This window comes from Sphaeramia orbicularis, chromosome 19 (assembly GCF_902148855.1).
Source record: "Sphaeramia orbicularis chromosome 19, fSphaOr1.1, whole genome shotgun sequence".
NCBI classification, from domain to species: domain Eukaryota; kingdom Metazoa; phylum Chordata; class Actinopteri; order Kurtiformes; family Apogonidae; genus Sphaeramia; species Sphaeramia orbicularis.
In genome coordinates, this window is record NC_043975.1 from 776629 (window position 1) to 797041 (window position 20413).

The 20413-nt window shown below is 42.9% G+C and overlaps 1 protein-coding gene and 1 long non-coding RNA gene across 7 annotated transcripts in view; one reads left to right on the forward strand and one right to left on the reverse strand.

Moving 5' to 3' along the window:
* LOC115410119 (brain-specific angiogenesis inhibitor 1-associated protein 2-like) overlaps nt 1-20413 on the reverse strand; it is a 68734-nt gene that overhangs the window by 9961 nt on the left and 38360 nt on the right. For 5 of the 6 annotated variants that reach the window (XM_030121574.1, XM_030121573.1, XM_030121572.1 and 2 more), the window contains 7 exons: nt 13465-13617; nt 11902-12111; nt 11146-11350; nt 9560-9761; nt 8848-8928; nt 7377-7557; nt 4646-4683 (listed from right to left, as the gene is read on the reverse strand). In XM_030121574.1, the coding sequence (XP_029977434.1) occupies nt 4646-4683; nt 7377-7557; nt 8848-8928; nt 9560-9761; nt 11146-11350; nt 11902-12111; nt 13465-13617 (1070 nt within the window). Of the gene's footprint in view, nt 1-2240; nt 2430-4645; nt 4684-7376; nt 7558-8847; nt 8929-9559; nt 9762-11145; nt 11351-11901; nt 12112-13464; nt 13618-20413 lie in introns of those variants that run through there. The other variant, XM_030121576.1, reaches the window with a different exon arrangement.
* On the forward strand, nt 962-20125 carry LOC115410121 (uncharacterized). The gene is made up of 3 exons (XR_003934059.1): nt 962-1376; nt 7081-7083; nt 20114-20125. It is a non-coding gene; the product is annotated as an uncharacterized LOC115410121 (long non-coding RNA).

A 20413-nucleotide genomic window follows, 5' to 3' on the forward strand; every position in this document is an offset into this window, starting at 1 on the left:
AAGGACTCCATGAAGACGTTTGGGGCATTTATGTCAAAGCTGAACCGACCAACGAACGCTGGTTAGCGCCCACCGCCATCTGAGTTTAGAACACCAACCAGACCAGCACAGGAGGCTGCAACCTGGGCCTTCAGACCCAGGACTGGGACCGGCACCGGCACCGGGACCAGGACCGGGTTGAACGAGGTCTGATCAAGCCGCTTACACTAATCCGCTAACGCTAACCCAGGCGTTCAGCACCGAGACCCAGGACCAGAGGTCTGATCAACCTGCTAACGCTAACCCAGTCACCCCTAACCCACTAACCCTAACCCACTCACCCCTAACCTGCTAACGCTAACCCAGTCACCCCTAACCCACTAACCCTAACCCACTCACCCCTAACCCACTAACCCTAACCCACTCACCCCTAACCTGCTAACGCTAACCCAGTCACCCCTAACCCACTAACCCTAACCCACTCACCCCTAACCCACTAACCCTAACCCAGTCACCCCTAACCCACTAACCCTAACCCACTCACCCCTAACCCACTAACCCTAACCCACTCACCCCTAACCTGCTAACGCTAACCCAGTCACCCCTAACCCACTAACCCTAACCCAGTCACCCCTAACCCACTAACCCTAACCCAGTCACCCCTAACCCACTAACCCTAACCCACTCACCCCTAACCTGCTAACGCTAACCCAGTCACCCCTAACCCACTAACCCTAACCCAGTCACCCCTAACCCACTAACCCTAACCGGTCACCCCTAACCCACTAACCCTAACCCACTCACCCCTAACCTACTAACCCTAACCCAGTCACCCCTAACCCACTAACCCTAACCGGTCACCCCTAACCCACTAACCCTAACCCACTCACCCCTAACCTACTAACCCTAACCCAGTCACCCCTAACCCACTAACACTAACCCAGTCACCCCTAACCCACTAACCCTAACCCGGTCACCCCTAATCCCAGTCCACAAAACCCCCTCTGAGACTGAAGATGGACCAGGTTCCAGTCCGACCCTGGTTCCCTCCTGGTTAAGGAGGACTTTTCCATCAGTTCTCGTCAAACGTCTACGTTTCAGACATAATTGAACCCGTCGTTTGTCTAATTATGATCAACTTTTACAAAAATACAATTAATTTTACATCAAATCTATTTCTGTCGTGAACTTTTCTGTCCGTTAACATTTTATTTGTTTCTCTGCGGAATCGGGACAAACATCAACTATTGACGACGACCGGACGACGAATTAGCCAATTTAATGAAACCGAAGAAACGAACGACATCTGCGAGAAAAACAGGGATTTTCTAAAAACAGTGAATTTATAAAAGTCAGAATTTCAGAAAACATTCAGATTTAAGGACGAGGTGAAAAATGTGGAAGGTTTGTTGTATTTTCTGTTTGTGATGAAAACGTGTTCATTGGTTAAATTCGTGTCTGATTAGCAGCAGATGAAAACAGACCTGGTCCAGCCTTCGAAAACACAACACAGAAGAAAAGAGGCCCGCCTGTTTCCACGGAAACCAGAAGAACGACGGCCGACACTCAAACCCTTACAGAAATACTGATCATTAGTTTAAAAAGTGCGTTTTCAGTCGTAGATACTAGAAGACGAGCACTTGTGTTTGGCACATGTATGTACAGGAAACCACGTGTGTCCCATCCAGGACTGGAGGATCCTCCAAGAACCCAGAGCAGATCCACCTGGGTCTGGAAGAACCCAGAGCAGATCCACCTGGGTCTGGAAGAACCCAGAGCAGATCCACCATATCCCATATGACTCCTCCCACAAACGTTCATCTGAGGCTCTGGCTCCGCCTCCATCTGGATCTGGTTCTGGATCTGGGCTTCGACCGGTTAAACCGTTACAGGGAGTGGGGGTGGGGGTGGGGGGGGACTATACTACCGCCTCTTCCTGGATGGTGGGGGGTTTTTGGAAGGGAAGGGGAGGGGCCTTTCCTATTGCCTCTTCCTGGACCTGGATGGTGGGGGGTTTCAAGGGGGGCGGGGCCTGTCCTACTGCCTCTTCCTGGACGGTGGGGGTTTCAGGGGGCGGGGCCTGTCCTATTGCCTCTTCCTGGACGGTGGGGGTTTCAGGGGGCGGGGCCTGTCCTATTGCCTCTTCCTGGACGGTGGGGGTTTCAGGGGGCGGGGCCTGTCCTATTGCCTCTTCCTGGACAGTGAGGGTTTCAGGGGGCGGGGCCTGTCCTATTGCCTCTTCCTGGACGGTGGGGGTTTCAGGGGGCGGGGCCTGTCCTATTGCCTCTTCCTGGACGGTGAGGGTTTCAGGGGGCGGGGCCTGTCCTATTGCCTCTTCCTGGACGGTGGGGGTTTCAGGGGGCGGGGCCTGTCCTACTGCCTCCATTGGTCAGTCTGTCTGTCTGTCTGTCTGTCCTCACACTGTGGAAATCAACTTTCCCTCTGTGGAACTGTGGACAAAGAGAGGGAGAGGCTGAGCCAACGACCACCACCCCCCCACATGAGGTGCAACCCCCTCCCCAGGTGAGACTTCAGACCCTCCCACCCCTACGACCACGCCCCCTAGAATCATATGGTACGAACAGGTCGTGTGTGTCCAGTCGGTTTTTCTTCTGTTAATTCAAGATTTTTTTTTCTTAGTTCAAGATTTTTTTTCTCAATTCAAGAAGTTTTTTTTCTTAATTCAAGATTTTTTTTTTTTGCTTAATTCAAGATTTTTTTCTTAATTCAAGATTTATTTTTTCTCAATTCAAGAATTTTTTTTTCTTAATTCAAGATTTTTTTTCTTAATTCAAGAAGTTTTTTCTTAATTCAAGACGTTTTTTTTTTTTTTTTGCTTAATTCAAGATTTATTTTTCTCAATTCAAGAAGTTTTTTCTTAATTCAAGATATTTTTACTTAATTCAAGAATTTCTTCTGCTTAATTCAATTTTTTTTTTTTCTTAATTCAAGATTTATTTTTCTCACTTCTAGAATTTTTTCTTGCTTAATTCAAGATTTTTTTTGCATAATTCAAGATTTTTTCTTAATTCAAGAAATTTTTTCTCAATTCAAGAATTCTTATTTTTTGCTTAATTCGAGATTTTTTGTATAAATTATTTTTGTTTCATTATTATTATTATTATTATTATTATTATTATTATTATTAGTTTTTATTCGACCATATGACCCCAGGACGACTGGTGTCCTCACGTCCCTCAACCGTCTCCACATCTTTCATTCTTTGACACTGAATCGGAGGAAAACTCAGCTCGTTTCTGCTTTCTTTCTGACGTTTCTGCAGGATCTTAAAGTTTCCAAACCAATCAGACTTTTTTTATTTATTTATTTTTTTTTACACAGATGATCTGAAACGAGCTCAGGTTTTCCTTCGTTGTGTCTTTTTTGATGCTGATCGACAGAAAGAATGGAATGGATGAGTGTTTGAATGGAGGTGAAGGAGGCGGAGCAGAGGCAGGAGGCGGAGCAGAGGCAGGAGGCGGAGCAGAGGCGGGAGGAGGCGTGGATGGAGGTGAGAACAGGAAGTCAAACTGAGGCGGCGTTTAAGGGAAAACATTCAAAGGAAACATGAAGGCGTCCGACAGGCTAACGTGGAAACAAAAGAGTCTGAAGGCATAATTAAAAACAGCAGAACGGAACCGAAACAGAACAAAGAACATGGAGGTAGAGTGATGGTGTTAGTGGGCGGAGACATCCCCCTGTCCGTCACGTCCCCCTTCAGCGGTTGAGTTGAAGTTCAGTCACTTTATTTATTCAATATTAGTTCAGTTTTATTTCAAACACATGAAACCATCAGATTAAGAAACACACACAAGGGCAAACGGCATTTTTCAGCGCTCGAAAAGGACTTATAGAACTTATAGACTCCGCCCCCTTTTTACAAACTAATAATTACATTAATTCCACTTCCTTTGCATATTTTTATAATTCAAATCCACTCTAAATCATGGACCTCTTCTGCTAATTTATTCTTCAAACTAAATTTACTCCATATTTTTGATATTAATATCGACCAAATTTGTATTGTTATTATAAAATTCAGTTTAATCAAAGCAGAAAAATAAGATAATCTAAACACCGACACTGTTAAAAAACTGAATCTGTCCATGTGTGTTTGTGTTATTTCTGGTCCAGATATCTGATCCCATTTAAAATCCGACAGAATCACCTCCAGAGGAACTGAACACTGAGACAGAAGACCTGATTTACAGACAGTAGATCTGAACCTGATTCACACTCATCTGAACAACAGCAGCTTCACCGGCTCCACTGGAAGACGAGTTTTACTTCATCAAAGATTTTTTTTTTCCACTTAATTCAAGAATTTTTTTTTGCTTAATTCAAGATTTTTTTTCTCAATTCAAGAATTTTTTTTCTTAGGGTGTTAGTGTAGGAACTTAACACTGTTTATTATGGGATGCATTTAGTGGATGGATCAGAATATTAAAAAAATGAGGCAAAAATGAACAACTTTTGAATTCAAACCTAAAATAAATAATGTAAAATATTATGACTTTTAATAAGATGAAGTCCAACATGTGCATAAAACGCTCACACAGACACCAAAGGGTTAATTTAAACCGACTGAACTTGAACCAAAACCCACATTAGTTCCATTTGAAATGAAAACCACTGATAAATAATAAAACAATCAAAGGTTTCTCACCTTGTGGGGAAGCGTGGCTCATATTCTTCAACTCCAGACTGAGGAGACAAAAACGACAAATACACACCATGAAAAAACAACAACAGAAGACTCAGCATCATAAAACAACACAAAAAAAGTAAATAAAAACAAACAAGAAAACCACACTCATGACATGAATTCATGCACTTCCTCTTTCTTAGTCCAAACCAAACACAAGACTTTTGGACAAAAACTCACATATTTGATCAAATATTATTAAATTCACTCTTCAAAGGGTTTGTACGACTTCAGCTGGAGAAATAAACGTCAAATAAACGTCAAATAAATGTCAAATAAACATCAAATAAACGTCAAATAAATGTTGAATAAATGTAAAATAAACACCAAATAAACATCAAATAAATGTCAAATAAACGTCAAATAAATGTCAAATAAACGTCACATAAACGTCAAATAATAATATAAAAATGTGTTGAATGTGAAAATAGTTTGTCTTTTATCTCAGTAAATATTTATTTTTAAAATAGACCTAAATGAATAAAAGAAGGTGAGAGCGGTTCAACCTGAAAGGACTAAACTCCAGGAGGAGCAGCAGGCGTCCACAGACTTCTGTCCACCTGCTGTAGCAGTGTGGTGGGTGCAGTGAACCAGTGGAAGCAGCAGGGGGCAGCAAAGACCAGGAGTGAACCAGTGGGACCAGGAGTGAACCAGTGGAAGCAGCAGGGGGCAGCAAAGACCAGGAGTGAACCAGTGGAAGCAGCAGGGGGCAGCAAAGACCAGGAGTGAACCAGTGGGACCAGGAGTGAACCAGTGGAAGCAGCAGGGGGCAGCAAAGACCAGGAGTGAACCAGTGGGACCAGGAGTGAACCAGTGGAAGCAGCAGGGGGCAGCAAAGACCAGGAGTGAACCAGTGGAAGCAGCAGGGGGCAGCAAAGACCAGGAGTGAACCAGTGGAAGCAGCAGGGGGCAGCAAAGACCAGGAGTGAACCAGTGGAAGCAGCAGGGGGCAGCAAAGACCAGGAGTGAACCAGTGGGACCAGCAGGGGGCAGCAAAGACCAGGAGTGAACCAGTGGGACCAGCAGGGGGCAGCAAAGACCAGGAGTGAACCAGTGGAACCAGGAGTGAACCAGTGGAAGCAGCAGGGGGCAGCAAAGACCAGGAGTGAACCAGTGGGACCAGGAGTGAACCAGTGGAAGCAGCAGGGAACTGATGGAACGTGTGTGTGTGTGTGATCTGTGTGAGATGAAAACACACACACACACATCAGACCAGATCAGACCAGATCAGATCTGAACCTCCTCCTGGTCCAGTTTAAATCTGCAGGTTTTTCTGTAACTGGTTCAAACTGAGGATGAGCTTCAGATTAAAGCTGATCTGGTTTAAACCAACAGAACAAACCGAGTCTGAAAACGTGTTCAAGAACCAAACAAGTGACGACCAGTCACATGAACAGGACTGATTAAAGCCCCGCCCACAACGTGACCCAGGTCATCGGGTCATCAGGTCATCAGGTCATCCCCATCTTCTTCTTCTTCACCTTCATCACTTAACCCGTAACATGAAGGAAAAGCAGACGACGCCCGCTGCAGTTTACCTGCTTTAACATGTTTGACCCAGTTTTTAAGTGTTTTAACTCCGTTTTTACCTTGTTCTGTTTACCTGTTTTTACCCAGTTTTTATCCATTTTAATCTGTTTTCACCTGTTTTAACTCCGTTTTTACCTTGTTCTGTTTACCTGTTTTTACCCAGTTTTTATCCATTTTAATCTGTTTTCACCTGTTTTAACTCCGTTTTTACCTTGTTCTGTTTACCTGTTTTTACCCAGTTTTTATCCATTTTAATCTGTTTTCACCTGTTTTAACTCCGTTTTTACCTTTTTTTTTTTTTTTTTTAACCTATTTTTAAATGTTTTTTTCTCTTTTTAACATTTTTACCTGTTTTTTTAAATCTGTTTTTCCCCAGCTTTTATTTGTTTTACCTGTTGTTGTTTTTTACCTGTTTTTACCAGTTTTTAATCCATTTTTACCAGTTTTTTTTTTTTTTTCTGTTTTTACCCAGTTTTCAAAGTTTTTACCTGATTTTATCCTTTTGTAACTGTTTTGACCCAGTTTTTTTTACCAGGTTTTACTGATGTTTTATCCATGTTTACCTGTTTTTATCAGTTTTTCTCCTTTTTACGTGTTTTTTTTTTTAAATCAGTTTTTACCCAGTTTTTAGCTGTTTTTATTGTTTTTTTTTAACCTGTTTTTGCATGTTTTTACTCAGTTTTGACCTGTTTTTGCCCAGTTTTAACTTTTTACCCAGTTTTTACAGAGGAGTGGATTTTTACAGGAATAAGACGATGTGGATCTGCAAACATTAGAAAGTCCAGGACATGAAAAAATAATAAAATAAAAGTTTAATTTCCCTCAAATCACCCTGATTATCATCATATTATATAATTACTGTGCAGCTGGTTTTGGTTTATTTGGACCTTTTTAATTAGTTTCTTATTTTTTATTTTTTCAATCCTGCACATTTTGAAGTTGGACAAATGTTTTGTTCAAATCTAGTGAATATATTTAGTTTGAATCAAACACTTTCGGTTTCTTTACGTGGTCGATATTTGTGTCTAAATAAAGTCAAACTAATCATTAACATTGACCTTTGTTTCCATGGCGACGACGACTGTTTTATGAATGAATCTGAGGACAGATGCGGGTATGAGTGGGCAGATCCCGCTGCCGTTTGTGTTTTGGCCCCGCCCACCTGTGTGAATCCGGGTCCGGCCACGCTGTACGGACGCTGCTGTCGGCCGTGGAGCGCCACCGCGCTCTGAGCCGCCGCCGCCGCCGCCATGCGAGGGTGGACGCCGTAGTCGGCCACAGGCAGCGTCAGGTCGTCCCGTTCCAGAAGGTTCCCTGTACTACTGCTTTTACCATGGTGGAGACTGGAAACAACAACAACAACAACAACTGGTAAACAACAACAACAACAACAGGTAAGCAACAACAACAACAACAACAACAATAACAACAACAACAGGTAAACAACAACAACAACAGGTAAACAACAACAAGTAAACAACAACAACAAGTAAACAACAACAACAACATGTAAACAACAACAACAGGTAAACAACAACAACAAGTAAACAACATCAACAACAGGTAAACAACATCAACAACAGGTCAACAACAACAACTGGTAAACAACAACAGGTCAACAACAACAACAGGTAAACAAAACCAACTGGTAAACAACAACAGGTAAACAAAACCGACTGGTAAACAACAACAGGTAAACAAAACCAACAGGTAAACAAGAACAACAACAACAAAAAGTAAACAACAACAGGTAAAAAACAACAACAGGTAAAACATTAACTGGTAAACAACAACAGGTAAAACACTAACAACAGGTAAACAACAACAACAACAACTACAACAACAGGTAAACAACAACAAAAACAGGTAAAACACTAACAGGTAAACAACAACAACAACTGGTAAACAACAACAACAACAGGTAGACAACAACAACAACAGGTAAACAACAACACCAACAACAACAGGTAAACAACAACACCAACAGGTAAACAACACTGTAACATCAACACTAACAGGTAAACAACAACACCAACAAGTACACAACACTGTAAACAACAACACCAACAGTTAAACAACACTGAACAAAAACAGGTAAACAACAACACAAAGATGTAAACAATAATACAAACAGGTAAACAACAACACTAATAGGCAAACAACACTGAACACAAACAGGTAAATAACAACACTAACATTTAAACAAAACTATAAGCATCAACACAAATAGGTAAATATCAACACAAACAGGTAAACAACCACACCAACAGGTAAACAACACTGAACACAGGTAAACAACAACAACAACACTAAGATGTAAACAATAATACAAACAGGTAAACAACACTGAACAACACAAAGAGGTAAACAACAACAACACTAAGAGGTAAACAACAACAACACTAAGATGTAAACAAAACTATAAACATAAACAGGTAAACAACACTGTAAACAACACAAGCAAGTAAACAACAACACTAACAGGCAAACAAGAGTGTAATTAATATATAATAATAATTATGAATCGAACAGTAGTGGGCGGTCCATCTGTGACCCCGCCCATCTACAGTTTCTGTTTAGTGAAATGTTTAGGTCTGTGCTGAGGCTTTTATTGTGAAAAACCATGAACCTACTTGTGAACTCGCAGCTGCCTCATGGATTCACCGTCTGCGTCGGAAATGAGCCGAGTGTAGGAGAAGGGGAACCAGCCCCGCCTAGAGGAGGAGGACGGAACAACAGGTTTAATGAGGAAAAAACGGGTCTGGTCTGGTTCTGGTCTGTGTTCAGGTCCTGGTGGATGTGGACAATTTAGTTCCACATATAAGAGATTGTTCTAAGCTACAGGTGGATCCAGCTGGAGGAGAATCGGAGTCGTTTGGAATTTTGGAGGAATTTTGGAAAATGTCTCAATGATGACAGATGGAAAACTGTAGATGTTGTGACCTTGAACCCTGTCCTACTGGGACCAAAATGGACTGGGTTGGTCCCAGGGCCTAGGCCTATCTGTGGGGAAGATCTGGGAAAGATGGGTGGAAGAGTTTTACACTGAAGATGAGAACAAACAAACAAACAAACAAACAAAAACAAAAAGCAAAGTGATCACAACACCTCCTGGAGGAGGGAATTATAAAACAAAAATGAACAAATTAATCAACATGAAAAAAAGAACAAAATAACCAAAAATGAAAAAAATAAGAATAAGTAAATAAAATTTGTAATAATTCAAAAATTAAAAAAAAAAAAATTCTGAAAACTGAACACACTTTATGGACATTGTTCCAAAGAAGATACTGCACATACACCTGCAGTGTCAGGAGCTGGTGGACATGTGGGCGTTGTACTCACATGCGGTTCTTCTCGTTCTCTCCGTAGTGCCACCCGTCTCTGGCCTCGGGCACCAGCAGTGTGATGACGTCGCCCTCGCAGAAGCTCAGCAGGGTGCTGTTGTCTCCGGCCGTGTGGGAGAAGATGGCCTGGACCCGGGTCCGACCGTTCCGCTCCAGCCCCGCCGCCATGGAGCTGGACCTGGGCAGGGTACGGGTCTCAGCTGGGGGGGGCAGAAGGGGGGAGGGGAGGGGGGGGGGTTAAGGACATGAAGGACTGAATCTGATGTTGCAGCAAATTATCAAGTAGATCTGATCCAATCCAACTTTATTGGTGCAGCATTTTAAAACAACTGCAGCGGACCAACGTTCGGCACAGAAGAAAAATTAAAACCAAAACACATGAATCTGATGAATGTTTAAAACTCCAGGCTCCTTCTGTTTGCTTTTGTCTTTTTTAATCTGTTTTTTGTTGATTATGTTTATTTTTTGGTTTTTTTCAGTCTACTCTCCTTGTTTTCTGTTTATTGTCTTATGTGTGTATGAATATATATATATATATATATATATATATAATTTATTTCATCAATCGTCTTTTTTTTTTCCTGATTTTTGTCTATTGTCATTTATCAGGTTTTTCTTGTGTTTTTTTCCTCCCTCGTGGTTATTGTCTTTTTTCGTTTGTTTTCATTTTGCTTGTTTGTTTGGTTTTTTTTAATGGAAACTTGTAGTTTCTTCTTGTTGTGATTTTGTTAGTAAAAAAAATTTAATAAAAAAAATTAAAAAAAAGATTTGATGAATCTTTAAAACTCCAAGGTCCTTTTGTTGTTTGGTTTTGTCTTTTTTAACCTGTTTTTTGTCAATTGTCATTTATCAGTTTTTTGTGTTTTTCCTTCATGGTTATTGTCTTTGTTTGTTTGTTTGTTTTTGCTTGTTTTTTTTATTATTTATGGGGACTTGTAGTTTCTTGTTGTTGTGATTCTGTAAAAATAAATAAATAAATAAATAAGTAAATCTGCTGAAAACTGATGCAGTTCAGTGACCTGCTTTGGAACAAATACGACCTGTTTCTGCTAAATATCCCACAATGCAATGTGTTGCGTTTTTACAGAAGTGAAAATGATTGTTGTTCAGTTCCCCAGCTGACAGTTCTGACACAAACCCACAACCATGACTCAGTGTCTAAAGTCTCTGCTCATTGTTTTCTAATGAGGCTCAGAACTTCAGAATCTGGAACTGATTTTTTAGACGTCTCAGCTCTGATTGGCTGCTGCTCCACGGCAACAGCAGCTGATTGGTCAAAACATCTACTGCATCTTATTCATATATGGACTGGAACGTTCCCTGAACTAAGACATGAAGTGAACACGTTAGCCTCAGTCACATTTATGTCAGGTCACATGACAGAGAAAGTACAAAAATAAATAAATAAAATATAATAAATAAAACAAAGTTAATTATTATTATTATTATTATTATTTATTTGTATTATATTTGTTATTATTATTATTTATTAAACAAGTACAGTAAACTAAGTTAATGGGAAATAACAGGTGTAGGTCCAGGCCCAGGTCCTGGTCCAGGTCCAGGTCCAGGTCCAGGTCTTACTCAGGGTGGTCTTGCTCTTAGCGGGGGCGGCCTTGCGGACGGGCAGGGTGTTGGAGTAGACGTCCCCCCCGTGTCTCTGGGTCTGGGGGGCCACCTTCCCCTGGGCCATCTTCCCCTCCATCCACTGCTGGTAGTCGTCCACACCGTGGGCCCCCGCAGTGCCGTTCATCACCGGCATGGCCCCGTCCACAGCACCCATCAGCCTCTGGGGTGGGGGGGGTGAGGGGGGTTCACAGCCGTTACATAAAGAACCGCAGCACATCAATAATGACAACGAGTGTAGATGTGGGTCAACAAACACTGATTAATGAAAAAGAGAGAAAAGAAGGAGGAGGAGAGACAGGAGGCGTCTGAAGGAGGTGGAAGGAGGAGGAAGGAGGAGGAGGAGGTGAAAGGAGGAGGTGAAAGAAGGAGGAGGAGGGAGGAGGAGGTGAAAGGAGGAGGAGATGAAAGGAGGAGGAGGTGAAAGAAGGAGGAGGAGATGAAAGGAGGAGGTGAAAGGAGGAGATGAAAGGAGGAGGTGGAAGGAGGAGGAGGAGGAGGTGAAAGGAGGAGGTGAAAGAAGGAGGAGGAAGGAGGAGGAAGGAGGAGGAGGTGAAAGGAGGAGGAGATGAAAGGAGGAGGAGGTGAAAGAAGGAGGAGGAAATGAAAGGAGGAGGAGGGAGGAGGAGGTGAAAGGAGGAGGAGATGAAAGGAGGAGGTGGAGAGACAGGACACATCTGCAGGAGGTGTGAGGAGCAGGTGGGTCAGACTGACCTGCTGGCCCAGGGCTCCTCCTGCTCTCAGGGCTGCCAGCTCTGGGGGCAGGGGCAGAGGTTTGGCCCCAGGGAGGGGCTCAGAGATGGGCAGGCCCCCCGCGGCTCCACTCATCTGCTGGGCCAGGAACACGGCCCGGTCCGGGAGCTTGTTGGGTTCCGCGCAGGCCTGCTGCCAAACCGGGATCTTCTGGGCCAGGAGCTCCTTACCCTGCAGGACCAAGACCAGAGCCAGGACCAGGATCAGGATCAGGATGGGACACAGTCAAAGCCAGACCAGGATCAGAACAGTACCCTGTCAAACTGGACCCATACGTGGTTCTACCTCTAAACTCATATGTCTGTTTTTCTAAGTGCAGGTCCACCTCACAGATAAACCCCTCCAGAGCTGCTCAGTGGGTGAAGGTTCTACTTCATGGGGGTCAACAGGACCTGGTCTTTGATTAGGGACCGACTCCAACAGGACCAGGTCTTCCATTACAGACCGACTCCTGAAATAATCCGACCACATTTCCACGCTTTGTTTCTAGTCTTTGAAAATCAGGACCTGAATCAGTCAGTACTAAGTCAGGACTGTTCTGCTCGTTAAGTCCGGCCGTCGTTAACCTCGGCCGACCTCTGTAACGTCATCACATGACCCGCCTCCCGCCTCCTGTTGGAACAGGAAGTGACAGGAAGTGACAGGAAGTGGGGTCAGGACCTGTTCTTCATCTCCCTCTTCATTCTGCTCAGCTTCTGTCTGTGTTTCTGTCACTCTTTCAGACACTTCCCTCCCACTCACAGTCTGAACTAAGTGTTCCTGAAGAAGTGGGTCATCCCTCCCCCTCACCCACTCCCCCCCCCGCCACCAGCAGCAGCAGCACCGCTCCATTCAACACCTTACTTCCTGTCAGTCTCTGAATGGATGAGGAACAGTGAGATGGACAGACTCGACTGCACTGACGCTTCTTTAAAAACACCAGATGTTTACCATGAATACGAATAGAAGTAGATCCAACCATCGACCGACACATCAGAGGAAATACAGAGGAATGAGAACACTGTAGAGTTGACTCACAATTAAAGTTTACAGTGTTACCACAAAAAGACAAATGACAAAAATTATACATCAATGAAATGTGAGTATGAAAGAAGACGAAGAACCAAACACACGAAGAAGAACCAAACACACAAAGAAGAACCAAACACACAAAGAAGAACCAAACACACAAAGAAGAACCAAACACACGAAGAAGAACCAAACACACAAAGAAGAACCAAACACACAAAGAAGAACCAAACACACAAAGAAGAACCAAACACACAAAGAAGAACCAAACACACAAAGAAGAACCAAACACACAAAGAAGAACCAAACACACGAAGAAGAACCAAACACACGAAGAAGAACCAAACACATGAAGAACTAAAGTTTCTTCAACACTTACAGAGTTTAGTTACATGTTAATTAGAAAAAACACTGACAGACTTCCATGAAAAACTCTACTTGAATAAAAGTGAGTCCAAGGACAGAAACATCATTAATGCGGATCAAAGCCCCGTTGTCATGGTAACGGCCTCTCACCTTGTTGTGGTAGGTGCTGCTGTTCTTGGCGACGGCGCACTGACGGTCGACCAGGAAGCAGTAGCGCCTCCTCTCCTCCGACAGGGCGTTCTTGTATCCTTCGGCGATGTAGTTGTCCAGCTCCCCCTGTTTACTGCTGATGGCCTCCACGTACTGAAGGAGAACCACAAAAGAACCACCACCAGGGGTTAGCATTCACACCACAAAGAACCACCAGCAGGGGTTAGCATTCACACCACAAAGAACCACCACCAGGGGTTAGCATTCACACCACAAAGAACCACCACCAGGGGTTAGCATTCACACCACAAAGAACCACCACCAGGGGTTAGCATTCACACCACAAAGAACCACCACCAGGGGTTAGCATTCACACCACAAAGAACCACCAGCAGGGGTTAGCATTCACACCACAAAGAACCACCAGCAGGGGTTAGCATTCACACCACAAAGAACCACCAGCAGGGGTTAGCATTCACACCACAAAGAACCACCAGCAGGGGTTAGCATTCACACCACAAAGAACCACCAGCAGGGGTTAGCATTCACACCACAAAAGAACACCGACATGTCTGAAACAACACCAGCGGCCGCAGACGCCTGGTCGTCTCCACAGGTTTGAGTTAGAACGTAAAGCAGATTCAGGAGAATGGATTAATCGGGAAAACCTTAGGAGGTACCAAATATGTCCAAAAGTCTGTGGACACGTTGAATTCAGGTGTTTGTTTTCAAACAGGGGTCTGGGATTCCAAACAATAAGGACTACTGCCCTTAAACTTGAAGGAAATACTGATATTTGTGTCCGATCCTCATGAACAGGACATATGACAGTGTCCACATACTTATGTCCACAGAGTTTAGAAACATCAGTATTTCAGGATGAACTGGTTGGTGACTTGTGTGGACTTGACTGGAAAATATCCCAAGATGCATTTCATGCTACTGTCAACTTCCTCTTGAAGGTAAAGGCGGCTTCTGTGGCGACTGCAGAGGAGACGACCCATAATTGGAAGGTTTGACTTTAAGGAAATGCCTCTAAGTTATTGGTGTCATCTTCTAGAAGTTAGTAACTAAATAATTATAGAAATCCTGCAACAGTTCAACCTTCGTCAAAGCAAACCTTTTCCAACTTTTGTAACGATAAAGCTAACCTCTGACCAATGACAACAGGGAGCTGACAGTGGAACCACAGCAGAACCACAGTAGAACCACAGCAGAACCAGGGAGGAAAGTTTACGAACAACTGTTCCAAAAATTACGATTCTTACCAAGACTGAACTCAACAAACTTCATATTGAGAAACGCCAATTGTTTTGTTTATTTCATAGACTGTTTCACTTACCTCCTCCAGGAGGTGTTGTGATCACTTTGCTTTGTGTGTTTGTTTGTTTGTTTGTTTGTTTGTTTGCAACTTTACGATAAAACTCTTCCACCCATCTTTCCCAAATCTTCCCCACAGATAGGCCTAGGCCCTGGGACCAACCCATTAAATTTTGGGTCAAGTAGGCCAAAGTTCAAGGTCACAGCAAGGTCACAACATCTACAATTTTCCAAACTTCATCAAAAATTCAAAACGACTCCGATTCTCCTCCAGTTGGATCCACCTGTAGCTTAGAACAGTATCTTTTTACCTTATGTTTTTGCAAGGGTTTGTTTGTTAGCAAGATAACTCAAAAAGTTATGGACAGATTTTCATGAAATTTTCAGGAAATGTTGATACTGGCACAAGGAAGAAATGATTACATTTTGGGGGTGATGGGTGTGGGGGGTGGGGGCCAGATCTGCCTTGGCGGAGGTCTGCACTCTCTGAGTGCTTTTCTAGTTTTTATCTGTTATTCTATTCATTTGTGTCGACTTCATTGATTATTTTCAACAGTTTTGTTGGATTTCGTTCCTATTATGTCCAACATCTACGACCACATGAGGTGATACCAGGTCTGACTCATATCGCTCAACAGGACCAGGCTGTTAAACAACTCCTCAACTTTGAAGACACAGGAAGAAGAATGAGTCCACATTTGGTCGTTCAAGTAAGAAAAGAACATCTCAACGGCAGCGGGTCCTTCACGTGGGCGAAACATGGCTGAAGAAGCAGCAGCAGCGACACTGACACACAAACACAACCTGGAGCCAAACACGAGGCCGCTGGTGAATCATCACCGTGGCGATGGCGGATGAGGTCGCCCACGCTGATGTCACGCTCAGACCAAAGCGCTGAGGTCACCGTTGCAACAGCCCGGGAACCTTCGACGATCTACGACGGGCGTGGGCGTGTCCCGGCGTACGGGCGTGCGACACCTCAGGAATTCCTCAGCAGTTTTACGAGCTTCGGCTGAAACTGAACTCGGAGGAACTGGAAGTGGTCGGACCTGTCTTTGTAGCTTCCGGCGGATTCTACATTCAGGGAGTCACAAGACGTTCAAAAGGTCAAGTATCAGGTGAAGGACCGAGTTGAACACACGCCGACGTAGTTACTGCTTCAATCTGCACGTCTTCGTTACATAAAAGCGGCATCGTGGTTTAAAACATCACGGCACTCGACCTTTATGAATGTGATGCACGACAGAAACTTTAATGAGCCAATCAGCCGGCAGCGTCTCAACAGAAAAGCTGCTGATGGCGAGCACCATCAGCATTTCACAGAAACACTGGGGGGAAAGGGGGGGGGGGGGGGGGGGGGGGGGTGCGCTTATGTGTCCAGTATTTATTGATTTATTTCACATTAAAGATGCTCCGAAGATTTGAGGTTATGGGGAGAAAGAAGAGAGCGGTGCAAGTGTAGAAGAAACACCAAATAAACTGAAGAAGAAACAGATCAGACCAAAGAAGAAGAAACAGATGAAGAAGAAACAAAAAATTTTATAAGATCCCCTGTTCTGTTGTGTTGGCTTATTGTTTTAAGTGTAAATTAAAGGCCCATAAAAGGAAATTCTGGAAGGGCAGTATGGATATAATTACTGAAACTTTCTATATCCATCCTAATTTATTTTTTTGAATGATTAAGGTTGTAATTATGTATGTGATGGACATTTGCCTTTCCAATAAAAAGATAATTACAAAAAAAAAGTGATCTGGAACCATTTACATGTTATAAACCATTCAAATACGGACCATTAGAAGGAACAGAACATTTAGAATATTTCAAAAATTAGTCAAAAATTCAAAAATCTAATCAAATAAAAACTGTGAAGACACTTTGTAGACATTGTCCAAAAGAAGATACATAAAAAAATTTCAAATGAATCCGACCGGTAGTTTTGTCGGAGAAGATGTCCAAGCTGTAGTCCAGGTTAAAGACACACCTGTTCAGACTGGGTTTGAACCAAGGTTATTACCGTTAATGAAAAACTAACCAAATGACCAAAAGCAAAATTGTAAAAACATTTTCGTTAACTGAAATAAATATAAACTATAATTGAAAGAAAAAAAAAAAACATAACTAACTGAAACTGTATTGTGTGTTTACAAAAGTAACTAAAACGGATAAAAATTATGGATAAAATTCCCTTCGTTTTCGTCTTTGTCGAATTGATACGAAAATTGATTTATTTCCCTTAAGTAATTTTCTGTGCTGTCTCCATACGACACTTTTTGCTCCGTCACTTGTGTTCACTTGTGGTTTCCAGTCGTCTTCTGGTCCCCACTCTACCTGGAAACATGGAGACTAAAGCAGCAGAGTCCTGTCTGGGATTGATTTGAATAGGAGCACAGAGAAGAAGAGAAAAGAGACCACTGAACTACAACTGAACTACAACTGAACTACAACTGAACTACAACTGAACTACAACTGAACTACAACTAAGCATTTAGAAAAAAATGAAAACTAATAAAAACTATCAAACCTGCTCTAAAAACAAATTAAAACGAACTGAATTAGAGAAAAAAGTCCAAACTAAATAAAACTAAACTAGAATGAAAAATCCAAAACTATTCGAACCTTGCTTCACAGTAGCCTATTGACCGGTCAACCGACAATGAACCCATCCTGAGGTCTGAACTCAGTGTCCACCTCCATCTGAAGGACAAAGGTCTCCTCTGAGGACAGCGGTGGACACGTTCAGGACAGTCTGAGGACCGGACCTTCAACTGGACCGAGTGTCCACCATCAGCCTTCCTTAAATCCCAGAATAAAAGCAGCTGAAATAAGTCAAAGTCCCCGAGGTTTTAGTCTCCAGGTGCGTCTCAGGTGGACGTCGTCGGGTCAAACAGCGCAGACATCCTCCGACTTCCACCGCAGCTGTCGCATCTCCTGTCCCGGTTGTGTAACAGCGTCCGCCCACCGTCACAACACCTACATATGAGAGCCTGGAGACTCAATGTCTCCCCACGCCTCTGCAGCTACCTGAACACTCGACCCGTCCACCTGCCACCGCTTCATAAACAAACGTTACGCAACGCCGATAATGAGGCGGACAGAAACACGAACGCTGGAATTAATGAGTGTTTTTAAAACTGGACTGAAAACACACAAATGAACCTGAGAGAACCAAAAGGAAACCAACAGTGGGATTTAAGTGAGAATATGAGACGACTTTAATAAGTCTAAGTCTAAGGGGGTTTATGAGACTGAGGAAGAAGACAACCACTATGTACTTTAAGGGCAGATTAACCCTTACAGACCCAAACGTCCACCTTTAACCCTTACAGACCCAAACGTCCACCTTTAACCCTTACAGACCCAAACGTCCACCTTTAACCCTTACAGACCCAAACGTCCTCCTTTAACCCTTAAAGACCCAAACGTCCGCCTTTAACCCTTACAGACCCAAACGTCCACCTTTAACCCTTACAGACCCAAACGTCCACCTTTAACCCTTACAGACACCCTTAGCAGACCCAAACGTCCACCTTTAACCCTTACAGACCCAAACGTCCGCCTTTAACCCTTACAGACCCAAACGTCCACCTTTAACCCTTACAGACCCAAACGTCCACCTTTAACCCTTACAGACCCAAACGTCCGCCTTTAACCCTTACAGACCCAAACGTCCGCCTTAACCCTTACAGACCCAAACCGTCCGCCTTTAAACCCTTACAGACCCAAACGTCCACCTTTAACCCTTACAGACCCAAACGGTCCACCTTTAACCCTTTACAGACCCAAACGTCCGCCTTTAACCCTTACAGACCCAAACGTCCACCTTTAACCCTTACAGACCCAAACGTCCACCTTTAACCCTTACAGACCCAAACTGCACATATTCTGACCTGGGAAAATCCAGTTCTGTCTTTGTGCAGTAATCTACACCTGGATTTTCTGCCTCCGTCCACAATAATAGACATTATATAGATTAAATGTCTTCTGAAATTAACATTTATTTGAAACATAGTATAGCAGACTATTACAGGATCAAAAACAAATTACTTTTAGCAAAAAAAAAAAAAAAAAGTCTTTGTTTTGAATGTCTGGGGTCCCCATAAATGTGTGATGTTAAAATGGGATCAGGAGTATAAAAGGTTGTACCCAGTGGGTTAAAGTGTGTGCAGGTTTTGCAGGTTCCAGTCCTGACTCTTTCTAATGAGCTGCTTTTTTCCACAGACCCTCTGCTTCGGTCTCTTTTGGTGGACCGGTTCCAGAGGATCTTTTGTTTTTTCGCTGCGGCCGTTCTGTCGTCCATGTTGGTACAGCGGACGTCCATCTGCTGCCAGGAGGCTGGACGTCTGTTTAGAGCAGGGGTGTCAAACTCATTTTAGTTCAGGTTCCACATTCAGCCCAGTTCCATCTGAAGCGGGACAAACCATCAAAATAATAACATAAAAACCTATAAATGACAACTGCAAGTTTTTCTCTTCATTTTAGAGCAATAAAAACATTAAATTATGACAATATTTACATTTACAAATTAGAAAAGTACTCAGAGAGTGCAGACCTCCGCCAAGGCAGATCAGCCCCCCCCCCCCCGATCACCACCAAAATCTACTCACTTCTTCCTTGTGCCAGCATCAACATTTCCTGAAATTTTCATCCAAATCTGTCCATAACTTTTGAAGTTATCTTGCTCACAGACAAACAGCTATATCACTTTTGCTACACATGATGAATCAATCTTTAGTATCTTGTCGAACCTGTTGGGAACTTATTTTGTATTTTTTTACCAAGCACTCTGACCGATCATTGTGCAGTTCCACATACATATGTTGAAAATATCCCTATCTCCCAATAATGAAGAATCCTTTTAAAAATTCCTGGATCCAGACAGTGATCCGGACCAACCAAGCAACCAACCAAGCAACCAACCCTGGCAAAAACAGAACTTTCTTGATGGAGGTAACTGTCTTTTCACCAAAAAGATGTGAATAACCAGAAAAAAAAAGTAATTTCTTCAGAAAAAAAAGCTAAATTTTAACAATATTCTGCCTCATACTTATCACTTGTACATGTGCATTATTACACACAATGTGACACAAATATAATATTGTTGAAATTTTGAAGTTTGGAATGTGGAACTAAAATAAGAATAAAGTCTACAATATTATGTGTCAACTTATGAACACAACATACAAATCGGATCTACATAACATTTAGTGACAGACAGAATATTGTTCAAATTGTACTTAATTTTCAGGTTGTTCACATTTTATTGTAAAGGTTTTGAGACTATTATTTGACTGTAGATCCCACTGGGCTCAAACCAGTTCAACCTCAGAGGTGTTTGTGTCCGACTGCAGTGAAGCTCCTCTGACCCTAAAATGACTCCAGTTAAATGCTCAAATCTGTTCAGTTGTTTTCATTTCATTGACTCTAAATGTGTTGGAACACGTTCATCTCTCAGACCAGTTGGTTCAGCATCAGTTTGATCCCAGATCAGTGGACTGGATGTTGTTCACTTCTCCTCCATTCCCGTGTCTGTGTTTTCTCCTCCATCTCTGCTCAGTGCATTTGTCCGTAGACGCTCAGCGTCCATGCACTTCAATGGGACTGAGTGGAACTGCTTTAAAACCACTACAA